At 34.6% G+C, this 22,789-nt stretch overlaps 2 protein-coding genes across 4 annotated transcripts; both read right to left on the reverse strand.

Moving 5' to 3' along the window:
* Positions 1 to 11,644: 11,644 nt before the first annotated feature.
* LOC127100603 (tetrahydroberberine oxidase) lies at positions 11,645 to 13,805 on the reverse strand. Of its 3 annotated transcripts, none has more exons than XM_051037839.1 (2): positions 13,569 to 13,802; positions 11,645 to 13,273 (listed from the first exon to the last, which is right to left on the reverse strand). In XM_051037839.1, exon 2 carries the CDS (start codon positions 13,109 to 13,111, stop codon positions 11,717 to 11,719), a length of 1,395 nt encoding a protein of 464 aa, XP_050893796.1. In that variant the 5' UTR covers positions 13,112 to 13,273; positions 13,569 to 13,802; the 3' UTR covers positions 11,645 to 11,716. The 3 variants fall into 3 exon arrangements, with proteins under 3 accessions (XP_050893796.1, XP_050893795.1, XP_050893794.1); XM_051037838.1 differs by having other exon boundaries at positions 11,645 to 13,344; XM_051037837.1 differs by having other exon boundaries at positions 11,645 to 13,805.
* A 951-nt stretch (positions 13,806 to 14,756) lies between these two features.
* On the reverse strand, positions 14,757 to 20,519 carry LOC127100604 (mitogen-activated protein kinase kinase kinase 1). Its single transcript, XM_051037840.1, has 8 exons — positions 19,802 to 20,519; positions 19,100 to 19,184; positions 18,940 to 19,002; positions 17,395 to 17,552; positions 16,720 to 16,792; positions 16,547 to 16,606; positions 16,195 to 16,305; positions 14,757 to 15,968 (listed from the first exon to the last, which is right to left on the reverse strand). The coding sequence occupies exons 1-8, from the start codon at positions 20,383 to 20,385 to the stop codon at positions 15,765 to 15,767; spliced, it is 1,338 nt and encodes a 445-aa protein (XP_050893797.1). The 5' UTR covers positions 20,386 to 20,519; the 3' UTR covers positions 14,757 to 15,764.
* Between the last annotated feature and the right edge of the window lie 2,270 nt (positions 20,520 to 22,789).

The raw sequence follows: 22,789 nt of genomic DNA on the forward strand, positions 1-22,789 counted from the left end.
GCAATCGTAATTGGACTTATGTAGAAGTCACAACTATTTGAGGTCGGGCAATAGATTCTTGGTGTTAATGCATGTTAGAGACATAGTATAATGGACTATGCTCATGAAACATATCACACACAAAACGAATATCCAAAAGTGGTGGCCTAATCTCATCCATACTTATGTTGATTTTGCAATCAACTAGCCTTAGGATGTAGAGATATCATAGGTCCAAAATATGAATGCATAAAAACGGAATGAGATGAAGAGGGAAGGAAATGGATCAAAACTCAAATTGGACAAAGGAGAACTTTTACCAAATTAAGATCATTCATTCATTTTGGGAGATGGAATGTACATTCCATTAATCCCCTAAATCCAATAATCTTAACTTAACAAAGTCAAATTAACATTGACCAAGGCCCAACAACACAAGTCAAACTTATACAAACAATCAAAATGGCTCAACATAATTATTTGGCATTTATTCAATTTAAAAATACTAAAAATAATGCATTAAATTAAATATGGTTTGTCCAAATCCTAAAACCTCATCAAAACACCAAAGAAATGGCCATGAGATTTATCATAGGTCAAACAAGGTCAAAGGACCTTGGAGAATTTTTGGAAACTTAAAAGTATTTTTAAACAATTAAAAATAATCATAAAATCAATTAAATCATGAAAAATATTAATAATGATCCAAAAAATTATTTTAATTTAGAATATGGAAGAGGATTTTACTTAAATTTTTTGGTGAAACTCTCATATTTTTTGGATCAATATTAAAATTAATATGAATTAATGAAAATCAAAGGAATAAAATGAAAATCAGAAAATACAAAAAAACGTGAACCACTTGATCTCCCTCATTAATTGAGGTGGCAGATCAATTGGTCCTCAGCGCGCTTTCCACCATAGTCACTAGTCAACGCGTAACACAAGTGGTATTTACAAGCAACACACGAGATTAAAACATTTTGAATTGATCATGTGACTTAGAACCTGTCCAACACATCACCGGCGTTAAACCTCCGGTCACCTTCTCAGGCGAACCTCATCGGACTGGTTCAGTCATCACCATCACATAAATGAAAAAGGAGGACATGATCTGAAAGAAAAAATGGCGTAGAGCACGAATCTGATCTCAATTTTAACTAACTCCACATATATAGAAAGATACGAGGAGTTGAATTTTGAGGTGTGTCAACTGAGTCGCTTCGATTTGGCCTCAAAGCAACTCAATCTCCTTGCCAATATTGGTAGGACTTCAGACAACCAAAGATCTAAGAGAATTGATAAGAATTAAGTGAGAATCGAAGAGACGAAAATTTCTGGAAAATACCTTCAATGTTGTGCAGAACTTGCTCTTCCTTGCTTCAATTCTTGTTTGATCTTGCTCCAATGACTTGCAGAAAAGGATTAGGAATGGAAAGAAGCTTTGGATCCTGGAGTTTTTAAATCTCCAAACAGTGAGATTCAAACTCAATTTTCAAGTGAAAATTATCAGGTTTTCCTTTGAATTGTGAGGGTTTGAAGAGATGGGGCAAAGTTGGCACGCAAGGGTCTTCTCAAATGAGCTCAGAGGGTCCATATTTATAGCATTTGGAAGTGTTATTTGCACACTTGAAAATGTTTCCAATTTTGGCAATTGCATGATGCATGCTTACATGGGCGTGTACAGGCCCATGAAGCAATCCAATTAGGTCCAAATGCATCTGAAATGAGGTTGGAATGAAGCTTGAATGGAAAGGCAACGTTATGTGATCATTTGAACTTTGATTTCCACCAATGATGCAGGCCTGTTAAAACCTTGCGCAGCCCTAGCAAACTTGGTCAAAAATGAATGAATTACGACTCTTTGGAAAGCTTAGATCAAGAGGAACAACTCTTATGTTGTACACTTTTCCATTTGTAACTTGGATCAAGGTGAAATTTGAGATGGAAGTTTGGAAATTTCAACATGTTGAAAATTTTTATAAGTGTCAAGCCATATACCTCAATGTTCCACCTTACTAAGCTTTTTATGTGAGCTCCAAATGAGAAAAGTGTCTTTATAAAAGTTGTAGTGCTTTCAAAGAGATTCAAAACGGTCACCAATTTGACATCATTTGGATTTAGAATGAGAGAGTTATTCATTTTTGAAGTTGAGGAAAATCACTTGTTCAATGGTATTGGTCCAAAATGACCTATAATGTATCCTCATATCACATGCTCATAAAAGTTTATTTAGCTTTCACTCCAAACATCAAAGTTGAAGTAGACGTATTGAATTTTATTGTGCAACTTGGAAATCTTTCATCTCATAAACATTGAGCAAGTTATTTCCTTGGGAAGTTGACTTTCAAATTAGGGTTTAGACAAAATGACCTATAATGTTTCAACATAGAAAATGACTTTCCAAGCAAAATTAGCTCTATACTTCAACATGAAAGTTGTTTGGGATGTCATTTAGAGTAACATTTCTCTTGGAATCATTTTCAGATGGTGAAAATTGTAGGAGATAGGGTCTAGGGAGACCCAGTTTTGATTAGATGAATTTATCTGGCCAACCACCATCAACCAACTTGCTAAATTGCAATTCTCTTAACTTTTTCGGCTTATGGTAGATCAAATATGCATAAGATGATGAATTTTGGAGTGTCCCTTGAGAAATTTTATCAATTGATGAGGAAGCTTCTTAAAGAAGTTACTCAGGATACCCAGACAAACTAGGGTTTCCAAGGTAAATCAACTCCAAACTCTTGAAGAAACGTTGATCCAAATAACATGTAGAGATCATGGGGACTCATATATGATGCTTAAAGACATTGTGGATCATTCCTTAGTTGTTCTCTTAGCAATTAGGGTCTTAAACCCTAGATGTGAACTTGATAGACCAATGGGGATCATGCCCTACCTACAAAAGAGTTAGGCAAATACAAAGACATATTTTTGGTATTTTGGTTAGTAAAATTATAAACATACAAGTATTATACAATCACATGGTGCTTGGTGACCTCTCCCAAAACAAACCCAATGAAAGGAGGGAAAGGAGGATGCCAAGGTATGATTCCAATGCTAATGCATATGATGAGATTGCATGAGGGATCTTAAGGTCAAATTTAGGGTCTTACACTTCTTCCTAGTTACAGATGTTCCACCAGATGGTCCAACATTTGTCTTCACACCATTTGTAGAAGAACTAGAACCAATTCCTTTGTTCTTGTTTTCCTCAGCCTTGTTGATACTAATTCCTTTGTTAGAGGAACCCATCTTGTGGAAAACAATTTTTTGAGAGCAATATAAATATAGGTGGAGGTTGTTCTTGCTTGTAATGAAGGTCCGTATAAAAGGAGGTTTTGAAACAAGATAAATATGATTTGTTTCACGTGCAGCGCAAACCAAAAGAGAGAGAAACTCCTCTGCACGCCTCCCTAAATTTGATTGCTATTGATTCTCACAAATGCAAACACCAAGTCCACCCTTTAACTTTTCAAAGTGGACTATATCTAATGCCTTAGTGAAAATGTCAATCAACTATTTTTCAGTTGCCATGTGTTCAAGAGCTACAACTTTATCTTCAACAAGCTCCATAATGAAGTGATGACGAATGTCAATATGTTTGATTCTACTATGATGAACATGATTCTTTGAAATATTGATAGCACTCAAGTTGTCACAAAACAATGTCATGACATTTTGTCCCACATTGTACTCCTTCAACATTTATTTCATCCAGAGCAATTGACTATAATTGCTCCATACAACAATATATTCTACTTTAGCAGTAGATAAAGAGACACATTTTTGCTTCTTTTTGAACCAAGAGATTACGTTGTTTCCAAGGAAAAAGCATCCACCAAACGTGCGCTTTCTATCATCAACACTTCCAGCCCAATCAATATCACAATATCCTACCAGAATAGGATTAGTTTCACGTGACTATAGAATACCATAGTCACAAGTCCCATTGACATACCTCAAGATTCTCTTTACTTGAGAAAGATGAATTACCTTTATTTTTTATTGATATCTAGCACACACGCCAATATAAAATGTGATGTTAGGTCTGCTTATTGTGAAGTATATCAGACTTCCAATCATGCTTCTGTATAGGCTTTGATCTACATCAACTCCATTTTCATCTTTGGTCACTTTCACATAAGTACCAGCAAGAGTTCTTTTGTGGCTAGAATTGTCAAGGATAACCTTATTTACTATACTCTTAGCATACTTGCTTTGAGATGCAAAAATGATGTCTTCCATTTTCTTAACGTGAAGACCAAGAAAGTAAGTGAGTTCACCTACAAGACTCATCTCAAACTCAGACTTCATTTGTTGGACAAAATGTTCCACCATCGAGTCTTACATCCCTCCAAACACAATGTTATCAACATAAATTTATGCTACCATGAGCTTTACTTCATCCATATTTACAAATAGATTTTTATCTATTCCTACTATTTTGTAGCCATTGTTGATCAGAAGCTCAGTTAATATTTAATACAATGTTCTTGGAGCCTACTTTAACCCATAAAGACCTTTATTTAACATGTACACATGGTCTGGAAAACTGGGATCAATGAACCTCTTTGGTTTCTCTACATAGACTTCTTCATTGACATAACCATTCAGAAAAGCACTTTTGACATCCATTTGATACAATCTGGATTTCATCATGCATGAAATTCCTAGCAGTAATCTAATGGACTCAGGTCTAGCAACTAGAGCAAAAGTCTCATCAAAGTACCCTTGAGCCACTAACCTAGCCTTGTTTCTTGTCACATTACCATTTTCATAAGATTTGTTCTTAAAAATACACTTGGTACCAATAACATTCACATCCTCGGGTCTAGGTACTAACTCTCAGACAACATTTCTTCTGAATTGACATAGATCCTCTTGCATGGCATTTATTCAGAACTCACCATTTAAAGCTTCTTTGACATTCTTAGGTTTAATCTTAGAGATAAAGTAAGAGTTGGCAATCATACTTTTGGATATGGTGATGACTCCTTCATCCAGATTCCTTGTGGCATTATCAATAGGACGATCCTTCTGAATTCTGATGGAATGTCCTTTGTTGATGGTAGTTTCTTCAGAATTTGCACTTTCGGTCTCAATGTCAGACCCCTTGTCTTGGACATCTATTTGTTGAGGGGAAATATCATTTTCATCTTCAACAATTCCTCTTTCTTCAGGATTATCATCAACAATAACATTAATGGATTCCATCATAGTCTTAGTATGAGTGTTGTAGACTTTTTAGGATTTTCTATTGATAGAATATCCAAGGAATATCCCTTCTTCACTTTTTGGATCCATCTTTCTCATTTGCTCATGATCTTCCAAATTGTAGCACTTACCATCAAAGACATGGAGGTATTTGACATTTGGTTTTATTCCTTTCTGAAACTCATACAAAGTATCTTTGGTGCCAAATCTAATAGATACTCTATTGTGGATGTAACAAGCAGTTTTCATGGCTTCGAACAAAAAATGATAAGGAATATTCTTGGCATGCAACATAACTCTAGTAACTTCATGTAGAGTTTTATTCATGTGTTCTACCACTCCATTCTACTGAGGTGTGATAGGTGTTGAGAATTCATGTCTGATCCCTTCCGCAAAGCAAAAATCATAGAAATTGGAGTTCTCAAACTCCTTGTCATGGTCACTTATTATCTTAACAATTTCACCCCCCTTCTCCTTCTAGATACAAAGGCATAAATCTTCGAACACATGAAAAGTATCATATTTTTCTTTAATAAATTTAACCCATGTATGTCTTGAAAAATGATCCACAAAAACAAAAACATATCTCTTTCCACCAAGACTTTCTACTTGAATAGGTCTCATGAGGTCCATGTGAATTAATCCAAGTACCTTTGAGGTGGCCAGGTGTTGGAGCTTCTTGTGGGACATCTTGGTTTGTTTACCTATTTGGCAATCTCCACAAATTTTGCCTTCTTTAATTTTCAGCTTAGGTAAACCCTTGATGGCTTCTCCATATATTATACCCTTGAGGTTGAGATGTCCAAGTTTATGGTGACATAACTTAGTTTCATCAACCTTAGACATCAAGCATGATGAGGGTTATGGTATCCACATATAACAATTGTTCTTGTACCTGCAACCCTACATCAACACTTCTTGCTCTTTGTTGGAGACAATACATTCAAACTTGTTGAATTTCACATTAAGTACTTGATCACATAGTTGACTGATGTTGATCAAGTTTATAGTAAGATCTTCTACCAGCAACATATTCTCAAGACAAGGTAAACCTGGACTAATCATTTGGGTCATGCCCCTGATTCTTCCTTTTGCTCCATCACAAAAATTAACACAAATATTTGTGTAGGGATTCAACTCTTCAAGATAAGTCTTTCCATTTTTTCTTAGCATGAGTTTCCTTTCTTTTCTTTCCTTTGGACCTTGGCTGACTATAAGACTTAAGACATCGATGCAACCTATAACAAAAAGAACTTATATGGCCATATCTTCCATAATGGTGACACCTCACAAATGAATTTTCCTTACCTCTGATGTGGGGGTACACATGTTGAGCACGACGCTGGAGCATGTGGTTCTTCACTAAGAACTTTCTTTTCTGTTCAGGAGCTACAATCTTGTTGGGGAGAATTTTGAATTCCTTTTTGTAGTTAATCCCAATAACCTTCTTTTCTCCAATATCCAAGATCTCATCAAGCATATCAGAACCACTATTCAACATATATACAATTTTTTTCATATGTTCAATCTTGGAATTCAACCAAGTAACCTCTTCTTCTAGACATGTGATGGTAGAGGTTAGCTTCTCCTTTTCTTTATGAAGAAGACATATGGTTGTCTTCTGTTGCTCAACAGTCATACAATCTTCCTCCGATTTGGTTTTAAAAAGTTCATGTGTTGTATCTAACTCTTCTTCAATCAAGTTGTCATTACAAAACTCTCTTTCGAGCTCATGCTTTCTAGTGAATGTCATCATTATGTTAGCAGTTTCTCCTTCACTTTCATCATCATAATCAGTCCAAGAAACTGAGAGTCTCTTTTTCTATTTTCCTAGAAAGGTAAAGCATTCAATTTTGATATGACCAAACCCCTCACATTCAAAGCATTTGATTCATTTGGGTTTGTCCTTATCTTTTCTCTTACTCTGAGGATTGATGTCAGACATCTTGTTTGACACATTTTTCCTTCATCTTCTATCCAGCCTTCTTAAAACTTTGTTGAACTTTCTTCCAACAAATGCTATAACATCAGAAAGGCTTTCTTCAGTATCCTCCTCACTTTGATCTTCATTCTCTTGAGTGTTGGATACAAAATCCATACCTTTGTTCTTCTTTTATGATCTTCCATTTATATAAACTTCAAAGGTTTGTAGAGAGCCAATGAGTTCATCCACCTTTAAGATGGTTAAGTCTTGAGCTTTTTCAATGGTTGTTACCTTCATGTAAAAACTTTTGAGGCAAAAATATGAGGATATTTTTTACCAGCTTCTCTTCTGACATCTTCCCTCCCAAAGAAAATGAATTGTTGGCAAATCAAGAAGTCTTATGTTAAAATCTGATATGGATTCATCTTCTATCACTCTTAGCTTCTCATACTAAGTTGTAAGAAGTTGCAGCCTAGACATACACACTTTAGATGTGCCTTCATGAGCAGTCTTGAGAATCTCCTAGGCTTATTTAGCTTCAATACAAGCGTTGATGAGTTTGAACATATTTTTGTCAATGTCATTCTATATAGAAATTAATGCTTTATCATTTATAAGTGCTTCATCACCATCATCCTTGGACTAATCAACTTTAGGATTCAAACTTGTCGTACGATTTTGAGTAGTAACCACAGGATGTTTCCAATCTTTAATCACAACCTTCCAAGTCTTATTGTCAATGGATTTGAGAAAAAGCCACCATCTTGACTTTTCAATAATCATTATTTGTACCATCCAAAACAGGTGGTCTTTTGACAGACCCTCCATCCTTAGTGGTGTCTATTTGAACATAAAATATCTTCCCTGGAGCTCACCCAAACAAAACAGGGTGTTTGCTCTGATGTCAATTGAAATTTTGTTCCTTAGGGGACGGATGTTTGACCATATGTTGAGATAAGTTATCCAACTTTTAAAACCAGTTTAAGAACAATTTGATAACAATGATACAACAATAATAAACAAAGCAGAAAGTTATAAAATGAAATAAGAGATTGGTAACCCAGTTCGATGAAACCACACCTACGTTTGGGGGACAGTCTACCCAAGAAAGGAAATTCATTACTTCGAATTAGAACAATTAGTCTTATAAGAACCTTCAAACCCTATGAAGAATGGCTTTCTATTTAGGTCTCCCCCTAAATATGAGAATCCACTCACTTTCTTCAACCACTAACCCCTAGTGATCAACCTCAATAACGAGCCTATTGATTGTTGAATTTGCAAATCAACTAAGATAAACCAACAAATATTCCAAGTTACTGAAACATAAAGTGGTTTACAACAGAAGATTCAACACTAATCCTTATGAGGGCATTAATATGGAATACAAGAAAGAAAAAACTCACAAACCCTAGACAGAAAGAACTTAATCTTGTGTATAAAACTCTTAACTAAAATATGATAATTGAGTCTCCTTATATAGCAATGTATTTTGGTCTTTTTCTCCTTGAATAAAGATATGATTTCGTCCAAAATTAGTAAAGATATTGTTGAGATTTGTTGCTCCAAATCAGCTCCACAAAATAAGATTTGATTTGATTCGAATTCAAATTTAAACCTCCTTAATTTAAATTTAAACTAATTAAATAATTAAATAAATTTAATTGCTAAAAAATAGCAACAATATTTGTTGCACACATGCTGGGACATCGGTTCCCACATGTGTCCTTCTGCTCCAAAACAGCTTGAAACCTCCATTGTTATTTTGCATAATGCAACCAATCCAAAAGGAACAAAACTTACTTTGTCGTACCATAAATGACGAGGAACATGGTGCTCGTACCGTATGAGAAGAGAGTGTCGTACGATTCACAGTGTACTGAAGTGGATGCTACTGACGAACACCTACCTACTCTTCATGTACATCTGGAGTCGGTAGTGCTCCTCGTCCTACCCTTCATGCAGACGGATTATTCTACCAACATTTCCTCTTCGCCTCATCTTAAATCCAAAAAAAAAACAATTTTTAACAACTTTGAAAAAAAAATCGAGAATCTAAAGACACCTGGTAGCAAAGAAATGACTAAGAAAACTTACTTAGAAGACTTCCGGTGTAGAAAGTTGTAGACCAGATAGTTTTGAAGTATAACTTTCGGTGTTGATTTGAGGACCAGAAGACTTGTGAAAAAGAGTCTCGATTTAGAACTGTGTATCACATAGTTTGTTAAAAGAGTTTCGACGAGCTTTTGTGGACTGAAATACTTGTATGTAAGACTTCCCGTACACAAATTTTCCACAAATTCTCTCAAATCCTCTCAATGCATCGAAAAACTTAAAATCAAATGAGAAAAAAATGAAAAATTTGACAAATATGTTATTTATACATGAGCGTTTTTGTCAAATTTCATTAATTGTTGGGGTAGAGAATAAATATAGTGTAGGGGTAGGGGATAAAATTTCCAATAAATAATTTTAAAATATTTGCTAAGAGTTGAGCTTCAAACAATCCAATTTAATCTTAAAAGGCCCACAAGACTAAAAAAAAGCCTAAAGCTTAAAAAAAGTAGTAGAATATAATGAATTCAAAATTGAACATTACTTGTTACACTCCATGCCTTATTCATAGACTCTGACGAAATTTTAAAAAATACTCTTAAATTTGAATTTTGAAATCCAGATGTAACAAATACACAACAAACTCTCTAAAAACAAGCCAAACCATAGGTATATGTCTGGATATCTAAATCCAAATTAACAACATACATAAATTGAAATTCGGACGCGGCTCAAAAGACTACTTGCACCTAATCTCAGAACATAGTAAAATCAAAGTTAAAGGGGATTGTCTGGATTTCAATATTTGGCAACTTATCTCCTTATTGTTTTGGTGTCAAACATTGTATACTTGCTTAATATTTTGTCAATATCGGGTCTTTTCCTTTTCAAAGTGGATAGTATATTTTTAGGCTGAACCGTGTTCAATATCATGTCAAAAACAAGTTTCTTCTCATACAACTGGATGACCGACTAACTAGTGACACAAATCATGGTTATGAATACCACAAACATTAAATGTCCATGTGTTGTTTTTCTTGAGGTACTTGCGCAACTTAAAAAGAAATCCACATTTTCTCGATCTATTGTCATGACATTTCAACTTCTGGATATGTTCTTTATAGTTGCCACTTCTTTCACATCTCATCGTAACAAATGTTTGTTTTCTATCAGAACCAGAATATGACCTCCTAATAACAATAACCCTAATTTAACATCCTCACTGTGGACCCATTGAAGCATATGTTCACATATAAAACACTCTTGTTTATTGAAAAATAACTTTCCAACATCAAACTGGACATCACCCTTTTTAACATCCTTAGATGCAATAACTTTGGTGACAACATCAGGACGCACCATAACTACAACCAATAAAATATAAGACAACTTAAATTCACCATTAAATCAGTTCGAATTTCAATTTTCAAAACATTAGTAAAAGAATCCAGATTTCAAAAATCGGAAGCATCGTTCATATTCAGACAACTAAACAAGATTTGCTCATCAATGATCAATGAAATACATGTACATTATCTGTAATTACAGTTTCTTTTAAGCATTTTGATGTAAAAATACAGTAGAATGTTGTTTGCAATTAAAAATCTTGAATGAGAATGGAAGAAGATTTTGGTAGGATTTTTCAATATTGGTATTATGATCATGAAGGCACTCATACATACAAAGTTATACCAAATTTGTTTTTCTTTCTGAATTTCAATCTCTAGATAGTAGGTAGATCCGAAGATTGGAATCTAGACATTTCTTTTGATAAAAATGAAGTGTCTCTCTAATGAAGTGATTTGTCGTAAAATTGGTGCGTCAGAATTTCAATCTCTGGTTGCGTCGGAAGTTCAAACTCCAGACACTACAAATGACGTTTTTGAATTTCTATAAGATATATGAGCACTACATCAGGTGTACACCCCTTCCAAATTTATCATAAATCATTTTCTAAGATTTGTATCAAAATTTCATATCCAAATTCAATTTGTTACTGTTAAGAAATGTGGAATTTGTTACTGTTAAGAAATGTGGTTGGGCCTAACTCAACCCTACATAATCGGTTGGTAAAGTGAGGAGTGCCTCCACTTATAAACACATGTTCAAATCATATATTATCCGAGTGAGACTCTTAACGCACCCCCTCATGCTCAGGACTAGACAACTGGAGCGTGGAAAGAAATTATGGGTGTCCGATAACAGAATCCATAATAAGTGGTACATCGGATCTTAAACGAGACTCTGATACCATGTTAAGAAATGTGGTTGGGTCTAACTCAACCCTACAAAACCGATTGATAAGATGAGGATTACTCCCACTTATAAACACATGTTCATGTCATATATTATCCGAGTGGGACTCTTATCAGTTACAACAAACTCATCTAAGGAAATCTGCACAAACAAACTTCCAAGACTGGCATAAAATAATACCTATCTATGCAAACAAAATTTTAAACGAGGTTGACATCAAGATTCAGTTCATAAGCTTCTCAAATCAGATACACATAAAATAGAACCGCAAATCAACTTAGTTTACATTATGGCATGTACTGCTCTAGGAAATTCTAATTGCACCCCTTCTACACAAGGCAATATACTACTACTATGTATTGTTGTTATGTTATCAAAACTAGACATTGAAGGTACACTTTGTTCATTTCTAAAGAAGTTTAGAGGATCAACTTTGGTCTTAACCATTGCCAGTTTCTTGAAGTTGTTCTTGAAATACTTTAAACCCCAAATACTAGCTTTCTTATAGCTTGTGTATCCATTAATGTTATTCACTCCAATGTCAAGGTCTCTATAATTCACATATGCAGCTCTTGGAGACTTTGAAACAAATGGTTTCATATAACTATAAAGTTTTCTCATCCAATTTATGTGCCTTTTTTCTACTTCATCACCTTCCTCTTGCCAATAAACCAAGTGCTGAATTTTGTAAATGTTTCCAGCTCTATGTGGAAATGGAATTTCCGAGTCCGATATCTCGTCCATTTTGCCACCATAAGGAGTGAATATCAACACCGCCGCTTTCGCCTCGTCTTCATAAAACATTGGCCATAACCCCTCAAATCCAATATCAGGAATTGGATCTCTAACATAATCAGATTTTGCCTTGAAAAACAACACACCATTATGAGTTCTATTCAACAAAAATTCAAGAGGTTGATTCTTTGTAAAACCAGCAAGGTAGAGAACAGATTCAATCCAACTCATCTCAGTACAATCTTCTCTAACCAAACCAAGCTCTGGAAACTTCTCTTCCATCAGAGGAATAAGTCTATCTACACCTCCAAGAAACAAGGATTCAAATGCAACTTTTATTGTTAACTTCCTTGTTTGAGTACTTGAATTCACCCTCTCTAAAATGATCCTAATGTTTAAGTCATCATCAAGCTTATTTGCCACTAACTGCCACTTATGAATAAGTTTGGTTGCATTTTGTTCAAGTGTCTTTGGAACATTGAACAATGTCACAGTAGATGGAACATGAACAAGTTTTATCTTCCATGCTATAATAACTCCAAAGCTTGCTCCTCCACCACCTCTAATAGCCCAAAACAGATCCTCACCCATTGTTTCTCTGTCAAGAACTCTACCATTCACATCAATTATGTGAGCGTCAAGTATATTATCGGCCGAAAGACCATATTTACGCATCAGGAAACCATAGCCACCGCCGCCGATGAGTCCGCTAACACCAACAGTAGGGCAAACACCTGCAGGGAAGCCGAGAATTTTGCTTTTTTGGCTAACTTTGTACAAAAGTTCGCCCACCGTTGCCCCTCCTTGAACCCACGCATTGCTATTTTCTAAGTCAATTTGGATTTCTCGAAGGTTTATGAGATCAATAACAACAAATGGAACTTTAGAAACATAGGACAGCCCTTCATAGTCATGGCCGCCACTTCGGATTCGAATCTCCATATCATGGCGTTGGGAACAGATTATGGTGGCTTGAATTTCTAGTACTTCAAGAGGTGTTACAATGACAAGAGGTTTTGCAGTTGTGTTGGATGTGAATCTAAGGTTTTGAACTGAAAACCGGAGTATAGATGAGTATGAGGAGTGTGTTTGGGTGAACACAACCTTAGAGATTGAAGTGTAGTTATAATTAGAATAACTCTTAAAGCATTGAATAAAGCCTTCATGATTATCAGCTGCATAAGATGTAAAGGAATATAACAAAGCAATTGCAACAACAGTAAAACATACTGTTAGAGGCATATTATGAAAGGTTGCAAATTGAGAAAGAAATAACAAGCCTCTAATTTGTGTTAGTCATGTCAGAGTTCAACTTATTTAAGATCCAAAAGTTTGTATTAGTTATGAGATTTGTAAAGTTTAAGCTACAGCAGATCTTGATGTTTGAAACAAGACAAACCTCGAACTCATTAAGCTGACTCTTGGATTAACTTGTATCAGGTCTTCAAGCCTAAAGCTGCATATAATTTAGTGTGAAAAATCATCATTTATTCAACCTGAATCTTGTAAGAAAATGAAAATAAAAACTTGTCATAATGATTTCCGTGGTGTTCAATAATTCACCAGTATATCCAATAATTTAGTCCAACAGATCAGAGGGACATGTGCATCAAGCAATAAATAAATAAATAAAATAACAAGGGGAGAAATAAAATAATACTATAAGATTAGAAAATGAGCAACAGCAAGCAAATCAGTGAACAAAGTCAAAGTCAGATTCGCAAATTAATATAGGGCCAATTTATTTTAGCTTTAAAATAATAGATTTTTTCTTTATATTTTTGGAAATGGATTCTACTAAAATGTTTTTCAAAATATTATAAGTTTTTCTAAATTTGTTTTTTATAAATTAAAAGATTTAATTGTTCATTCTATAACATAAATATACATTATTGAAGATCAAAACATAGTCAAAATCATAATTTTTTCAAAAAATTATATCTTAAAAATGATTTTTATGAAAAGCTATTTGAAATAGCTTCAAAAATTAAGTGATTTTTTGAAAATTTGATATCCAAAAAAAGTTTCGATAAAATGATGAAATACCTAAAATAATATTTTAAAAATAACTATTCAAATCAAATTTTCATTTGAAGCTTTTATGAAAAATTTCTTTATAAATTTCTTTTACACTAAAATATATAACACTATAAAAATCATTTTTTAAAAAAATCAAAACAAACGAACCCATAATATTAACCAAACATAAAGCTAAGATAACACCTATCTGAAAACCAGATCCTCTCAATCAACATTTTCTGTTAATCTCTCTCAACAATAAAATCAAACCATTAAAATAATTAAACGACTAACTCCTATGAGTTGTCCTCTTGGTGAAAGCTTGGGACTTTATTCTGTTGGTAAAGGTTTGGGACTTGACTGAGAGTGTGTTTCTCTCGAAGTCGGTATGCATTATTGGACTGTGTTCTGTTTTGTTCACTAGGTTTTATTTTAATCTGTCGGCCGATAGATTAATCTGTCGGCTGGGTTTATTGTTTAGAGAATTTGAGGGGGAAATAGACTGAGAGGAACTGAGTCTCAAGCACATGTCACTAAACTTCACCTATTCACTATATATAACCTTGCAAAAGAAAAATATAGCACGTTCTTCATTTTTAGCAATAAAGCTAGAGTACAACATCACCTCCATCAAATGAGTTAGGTTCACCTACATTTGAAAGAACACTTTTTGCATTCTAAAGATACAAGAATCAATTCACAAAATGAAAACAAAATAGATAAAATTATTGTAGTTTCCTAGAAAAAACTGTGACAATTATATACAGTTTAATTGATCACAAAAATCATGTACAACTTCGCACTCTAGTGGCATAGATAACACAACATTTGTACAGTAGCGGCAGCATCTTTCATGACCAAATATCAGCAACCAGCCACCACTTTGCAATACTGTTGAATTTAGAATTTCCATGCAATAACAATTCCATGAGTATGAGACCCTGATTGGATCAAGTGAATGTATGGGCATATACTGCAAAAACCATTGCTTTAGGATTGGAATTATGACTTGAAAAGCAACGGTAGAAGCAATATGACTGCAAGTTTCGACAACTCTGTTCCAAATGACCAATTGTTCAGGCCCGTTGCAAATTTGCAGTCTCCTTTTGGCTGCATACTACAGGAAAGAGCACTTGATTGTAATTGAAGAGCCCATCTCATCCTCACTTCTCCGATTCCCCCCCTCCAATCATAAGAAGGTCCTTACTGCAAGATAAGGAGCCGTTGCTTCTTCTCGTTTGACATAGAGGTGGAAATTTAGCTTCTTGGAACTCTTGATTTTGTTAATGCAATCTTGCCTTTTGATGAAATTATCTTCAGCTTGGGATCGGTGTGGTGGTCCAACACAAGAGGTGATAGAGATAAGCAACCAGAGAGTTTCGAGGTCCAACACAAGAGGTGATAGAGATAAGCAACCAGAGAGTTTCGAGGTCCAACTCCAGTACATATTGTGCAAACCCATGCTACTTTTCATGGATATTTCCACCGGTCTAAACTCAAGATGTGTGGGGATTAACTTGAGAAATAGATGATAAATTTTGACATTCTCTGTCATATAGGAAGTGTTGAAGAGCATTTAAGGATGAACAATACTATTGATACGTGGAGAACCTGCGCTTAATCGTCTCCTTAGAAATGGATGATTTGATAGTTGAGCTGCAGTTGGGCGTTTACTTGGGTTAACTTGTAAGCATTTAAGAATGAAATCTCGAGCATCATTAGATAGAGATTCAGGAATCGGTGGAGGTTCACCCCTACCAATCCGAAATATTGCTTGCATCTGTAGTGACAGAAAAATATATATGTCCATATTATCATCCATTGTCCAATTGGAAAAGCAGGTACAGTTAGTACATCTAACTTAATGATTCTAGACAAAGCAGCCAACTAAACTAAATTCCTAACATTAAATATTCATAAGGTGATTTAAAGGAATGGAATAGCAAAAACAGCAAGGAAAATAAGAAAGTAACAAACTTAAGAAGATTATAATAAGTGTTACATACTCCTTCTAATTCAAAGTAAGGTGGCTTCCTTGTCAACATCTCTAAAACCGTGCATCCTAAGCTCCATATGTCAGCTGCTAGCCCGTAACCTTGGTTTCTTAAGTTAACAACCTATGGTCAAAAATTCAAAGTTAAATCAGTCAAAACTTAAAAAGCTCATTTGCATAAAAAAGTCATATATACTGTAATAGACTTATTTATGGATGGTTAAATTTTATGGTATTAAATCAACATTCAGGATGTGTAAAAGAGGAGCAGATGAATTAGATAGTCATATTAATACATTATCTCATTCTACTTCATCTCTTTGAAGGTATTATTTTAAAAAGATTTTACAAGGGCAGAGGCAAACCTCAGGAGCCATCCAGTATGGGGAGCCTTTGCTTGATTTAACATCATTTAATTTTGTAGCCTGAGAAGGTAAGAGAACTAAAATTATGAGTTAAATGAGTTCGGGCAGCCAGCATTTGGATTGTGTATTAAACCAAATTCCAAAAAGAGAAATTCAGTTTTGTTGAAGATTACCTTTGCCAACCCAAAATCTGCAAGCTTGACTGAGCCATTTACATCAACCAGTATATTAGCACACTTGATATCCCTTTAAAATGTAATATTTGGATTGAAAAGATTAGAGTGCAGACACACGGCAAATCAATATAAATTCAAGATATATCAGAAATCAATGACCAAGCACTCCATCCTAATTTTATCTTTTTGCAGTGGTTCAATGTTGTGCATTTTCATATCAGAAAAAAAAATTCACTGCGAAAAGATTTCCTGGAAGTAAGTTATAGGGTAAAAAGATATACTGATGTAGCTTTAGATTAAAATGGAGTACAAGACCAAAATTTCAAGACCTAAATAGACTTTGAAAATCATGAATGACACTAAGCTTAATAAGTTCCAAAGAATGTATAGAAGCTGAATTTCAAAATGTCAATCATAACCCTGTAAGATATGCCCTGACATCCAGTTTCTACCCGGAATAAGATTCTAGTTTTAACAAAGTTGCACATGTGCACACACAGAGTATATTTCCCTATAACATTAAAAATCCCTTGACCCTTCGCAACAAATAAGTGTAACAACACAAACCAAACCGGCTAACGTTCCCGTGTAATTTTGAGAAATAAAATTGTTATTATGGTAGAATTAGTCATTGAATTGCTTGCATAATGATAACAAATCCACTCATGTTACCTGTGGACCACATCATTTTCATGAAGATACTTCAAGCCATTTAAAATCTGTCTTGTGTATGCAGAAACTTGAGAATCATTTAGGTGATAGCTTTGATAAAGACTGGCCAATGACCCTTTTGACACAAGCTCAAGGAATATATACAGTGTGCTTTCATTCTGAGAAATCCAAAACATAAATATATAATTAACAAAGAGAAAGAGATAAAAACACTAGAAACGCAATTGCTGTTAAGTGAACAGAACTAGACAGAAAAATAATTTGAGTAACTTTTTAAGTTGGTCCTCAAAAACATTTGGATATCGATTTGGTCTACAAAAGACCAGTGACATCAAATTGGCCCTCAAATGAATTTTGATCACCGCATGACATCTTGAAACCATTTAGCTATTTCGATTTTTAAAAATTGTGATTTGAGGACTAAAATCAGAATTTACTCCAAATTCAAAGAATGGATAACTAAAAGACATATGTACTTAGGCATTATATAGTTAGTTAATCCTTATTACAAAAGAATTTGAAGAACAATAAAAATTCAGATATTTAAATCAAACTATTTTTTTTTAAAAGGAAAAATTAAGGTAGCTGGGAAAACCTGCAAAGAACATCTTTAAATTCTATAAATTATAAAGGATGCAGAATAGATTAATACGTTTGGTGGTTTAGCTTTTGGAAGAGCCAAAAGCAATTCTAGAGGTGTAGAATTGATTTTGGAATGATTTTGAGGGGTTTGGTACTTCTAAAGTAGAATTGGTTCTGCCTCCAGAATTGATTCTACTTGAAGCTAGAATTTGCAGTTTTTGAGTCTAAACGTGATTTTTACATTGAAATTTATTGTTCAACTCAATTTTGCATAAAATTATCCAAACATAAATAAATCACTTTACATTCAACTCAATTTTACATAAACAATTCACTCAAAATCAATTTTTTCCACCGCATAAAATAAAGATTTGCAAATTGCAACCTAAAAAGAGATTTTTATCTTTTTAGGAAACCATAATGTGCATTTGCGGTTCAAAATTTACATTAAAGACTGCTCAAACGACATTAAGGATTTTGAACTGCAAGACTCCCAAATGAATGTATGTATGAATTGATAACTTTCACATTACATGATCTAGAAGAAAATAATTGATTCACCTTTTTAATAGGAATACAAGAACGTATGATGAAAACATTTTCCATTTCGATGTATAAGCATTAAGCGTATGATCCCAAAAATGTTTTTACCACTTTTATCTTCTAAACGACTCATATTATGAACAACCTATATCCTTCAAATAGCACTCTGGTATCTAATTAGACCCAATTGATATTACAAAGCTATATAATTTCCTTTTCCCATCACAGTAAACAAAACTTACGAAAAACAATGTAATCTGACGATTGTCATGATTTCCAAGATTCTCGACGAAGAAAGCAATTTTTCAGCCAAAAAATGCTACCACACTTGCAAAATGCTGATTTCAAATTCCTCAGGCATAAAAATCCAATCATATTCTACCAGAATAAAATAAGCTTGCACACTAGATAAGAACATACCTTGTCTGAGCCATAATATCGAACTATGTTCTCATGTTGAAACCTACTCAAAAGTGATATTTCCTGAAAAGAAGTTCAGAAAGATAATGCATAAAAAATACTAACATATAAGATGGAATGAACATTTCATCAAATTCAAATGAAGACAAACTACTCCCACCTGCTGAAGTTGGAAAATGCTTTGTTTTCCCTGGTTACCATCATCCAACAAAGACACCTCTTTCACCGCATAAAAGTATCCATCGCTGCATGAAAAGAACATGCGTATTTCGTCAATGATATATTATCAAAAGGTCACTTTAGCAAAATCATTTCCTCCTCAGCAAACAAAATGAGATAAACCAGAGTAGTCAATAGCGGCATATCCCGCTATAGTGGAGCGGAGCGAACGCCGACCGCTATGGGAAGAGCCTTAGCGGTGCAGGACACTATAGTGGCGCTATGAGAAGAGCCTTAGTTGTTAACTTTATCAAGATCATTTCCTCCTAAGCAACAAAATGGGACAAAGTCATAAACCACTAGCTTGACTAAAGAGATTCTAGCATGTCACAATTATTCTATTTAAGGAGAAACTCTCCAAATCCATTCTTATAGAGCACAAAATGAAACTAACAAACTGAGTCCATGCGATACACAAACGATTTTCACAGATCCTACAAACTAAATCAAACAGCTCTTAAACCATCCTTATAAACATTCACCAAATGGGCAAAATTTTCCTCAGCACTTGAGTTTTGCATAAGGTAAATTAGAGCAACTTGTGTGTTGACGTGTGTGCATTATTCATCAAACTAGTAAGCATTACATGATAATAACTTAGGCTCGCCCCACATAAACAAATAAATAAGGAAATAGTACTTACTCGGTGAAGCATTCATAAACCGTTCCAAAAGAACCCTTTCCCAGAACGGCACCTTTTTGCCACGAAGAAAAAGTGGGTTTAAGCCACCCATAAGGAAACGCCGTTCTCTCCCCACCACCACCATCACTATCATAATCATGCGAAGTAGTGAAAGAACCAGAATCCGTAAAAAGCACACTCCTTTCACCGTTTCTGAGTGGATCAACAACATCCCTAACATCATGTTCCCCCGAGGAAGAAGGAGAATCACTAACAATCACAACACCAGAATCATTAGAAACTGAAATTGAAGCAAGGTTGGAAGAGCGAACCTTCCGAGCTTCCCAATCTTGTGTTGGGATAGAGAAATCTTCGGGTCCAGAAAGGCCCAAACTCTGAAAGATACGGTCGAATTCGCCGTCGATTCCCAATACACGGAGACTGGTTTCTTCGTCGGAAGGAGATGGAGTTGGAGATTGGATGGTGGTGGCGGTGGCGGTGGCGGTGGTGGTGGGGAGTTGGTAATTGATGTTCTTTTTGGCGTTGAGTCGCTCGAATCGAGGCGGCTTCTTCTTCGTCTTGGTCTTTCGCATCATCCACTCCATTGTTGTTGTTTCCCTTCTCTTTCTTGTGAGAGTGTTTTTTATGGCTGCTAGTGGAAGGAAAGTGGAGAGAAATTGGGCTGTACTTTATCTGTGTATGCTTTGTGTTTTTGTTGCCATTTGGATTAATGGCCAAAATGGAGTGTGACTTTCTAAATTTATTTACTTACTATTTTAGGGTAATCATTCACATATTTGTAAATTTAAATTATAAAGTTCCTTTTAGATTTTAATTTAAGAATTAAAAGTCGTTTTTAACTATATTTTTATATTAAAAATAGTGATTAAAATGTACTATGATTTGGTTGAGTTGGTGGATTCAGGTGTACGAGATAAAATGTAATAAAATTCCATTGATTAAATTAGTTAAAGTTGAATGGAGTTTAATAAAATGAATAAATTTTAGTATACACCAATGTTTTAAAAATCGGACCGAATCGCTCGGTTCAACCGATTGGACCGGGAATCGGAGATGAATCCGGTTGGATCAACCTTTTAAATCGTTAGTGGGTCAAAAATGGAATAAAATCGGAAAAATCGGGTTGAACCGTTCAAAATCATTCGAACCAAATAATCGAAGTTGGTTTTAGAAAAGCGTCTTGTTCAAAAAAATGCATCAAATTGACCATTTTGATGTGTTTGATGTGTTTGTCAATTGAAGATGACCCCAAGAGAAAATATGTTCTTAAGAACCATATGAACAACTATCATGTTCATCAAAAATCCATTTGAAACTTTTAAGGTCATCATTCATTTCAAAATATTATAGGTCATTTTGACTGAAACCCTAATTTTGGGTCCACTTCCCAAGGACCTAACTCCCTTAATATTTATTATTTTGAGGTGAGACCAAATGCATTGGAAAGCTTAAGATGTATAATTAAAATGTTATGTTGGACAAAATTTCATAATCCTAAAATAAACACATGTGATAATACAAAACATTATAGGTCACTTTGGACCTAAGTCATTGAATTTGAAAAATGTCCAACTTCAAGTGCCCATAACTTTCTCATGAAAAATCCAAATGATGCAAAATTTGAGTCTAAATTTATAATCTTGAACATATCTACAACTTTTGTGTTGGAGGTTTTTCCATTTGAAGCTTTAATCATTGAAACAGAAGGGTTTGAAGAGGCTTGCTTTTGGTAAAAAAAATTTAAAGGTGACTTAGACATGTTTTGTACCCCAACTTTCACAGCCAGTTTTCATTAAGTTCCAAACTCCAAATGAATTTTTGCCCAACATGATTTTTATTTCTTATTTCAAGAGCTTTCCAACCATTACTCACATTAATTTTTTGGACTTTCCATGTGGGAGTTTCGAAGAGCTTTCTATTTAGGTTCATTTTTGCATTTCACATTAAAACTTGATGTGCAAGCTTGTGCAATCCATTGTGAATGTCCAATTCATTTTCAGATGGTATCAACAAAGATTTGTACCCATCATTGGGCCTTACATGCGCCTGTACATGCCCATGGAAAGGTAATTCAAATCTCATGCACACGAGAGAACCATGCTTGCCCATCCATTTCAGCTATAAATAAATGTGCATTCTCATTCAATTGGCAACCAAGTGGAGATCTGAATTGCTGCTGAATTGAAAACCCAACCCTCACTAAAGGAATTTTCAGTTTTATCTTTCTCTTTCAAGCTTGAAATTCAACATCATTAGTTGATTTTCAAAGCTCAATTCCTTAACCTATCATCACCGTCACACTTCCAGAGCAAAAGTAGATCAAGAGCTTGAAGGATTCGTGTTGTTTGAAGTTTCATTTCAGAGGTAGAACCTCAAACTTTTTTGATTTAGATCTTGCAATACAATGTGAATTCCTTTGGTTTATGTTGTTTTCTGAAGTCCTCTCACTTTAGGCAGGCCAGTGGTGGTCTTAATTTTGTAAATCGTGTCATTTCAGTTCATACACCATGATTTTCAAGCTTACATTTCTCTCTAAATAGGAATGATGAGGATGATCTATGGTTACAGTGGTGATATACATCACCTCAGCTTCATTTTAATGCCTTCATTTTTCATTTTCATTGCAATTCATTTTCCTGCGCGTGGTGGCCGGATTCTGGTACTTCACCGGAGAAGAAGGTGTTTTCCACCGCCTGTACCACGTGTGCATCCTCTGAGCCATTGGATCGTGCTTAAACGTTTTAATCTTGGTCATTACATGTGTTGACTTGTTTTAATGCAAAGTGTAGCACGCTTGACTCAAGTGTATCATGTATCCACGCCTCAGAGCCATGTGATCATTGCCACGTCAATTAATGAATTGATCTGATGGCGCTGGATTTTCTTATTTTTTTTTAATTTCAGTTAATTCCTTTTATTTTCAAAAATTCATAAATATTTTATTTGAAGTCACAAAAATATGAGACCAATGCCAAAAAAAAATTTGAA

The sequence above is a fragment of the Lathyrus oleraceus genome, chromosome 7, assembly GCF_024323335.1.
Source record: "Lathyrus oleraceus cultivar Zhongwan6 chromosome 7, CAAS_Psat_ZW6_1.0, whole genome shotgun sequence".
Lineage (NCBI taxonomy): Eukaryota > Viridiplantae > Streptophyta > Magnoliopsida > Fabales > Fabaceae > Lathyrus > Lathyrus oleraceus.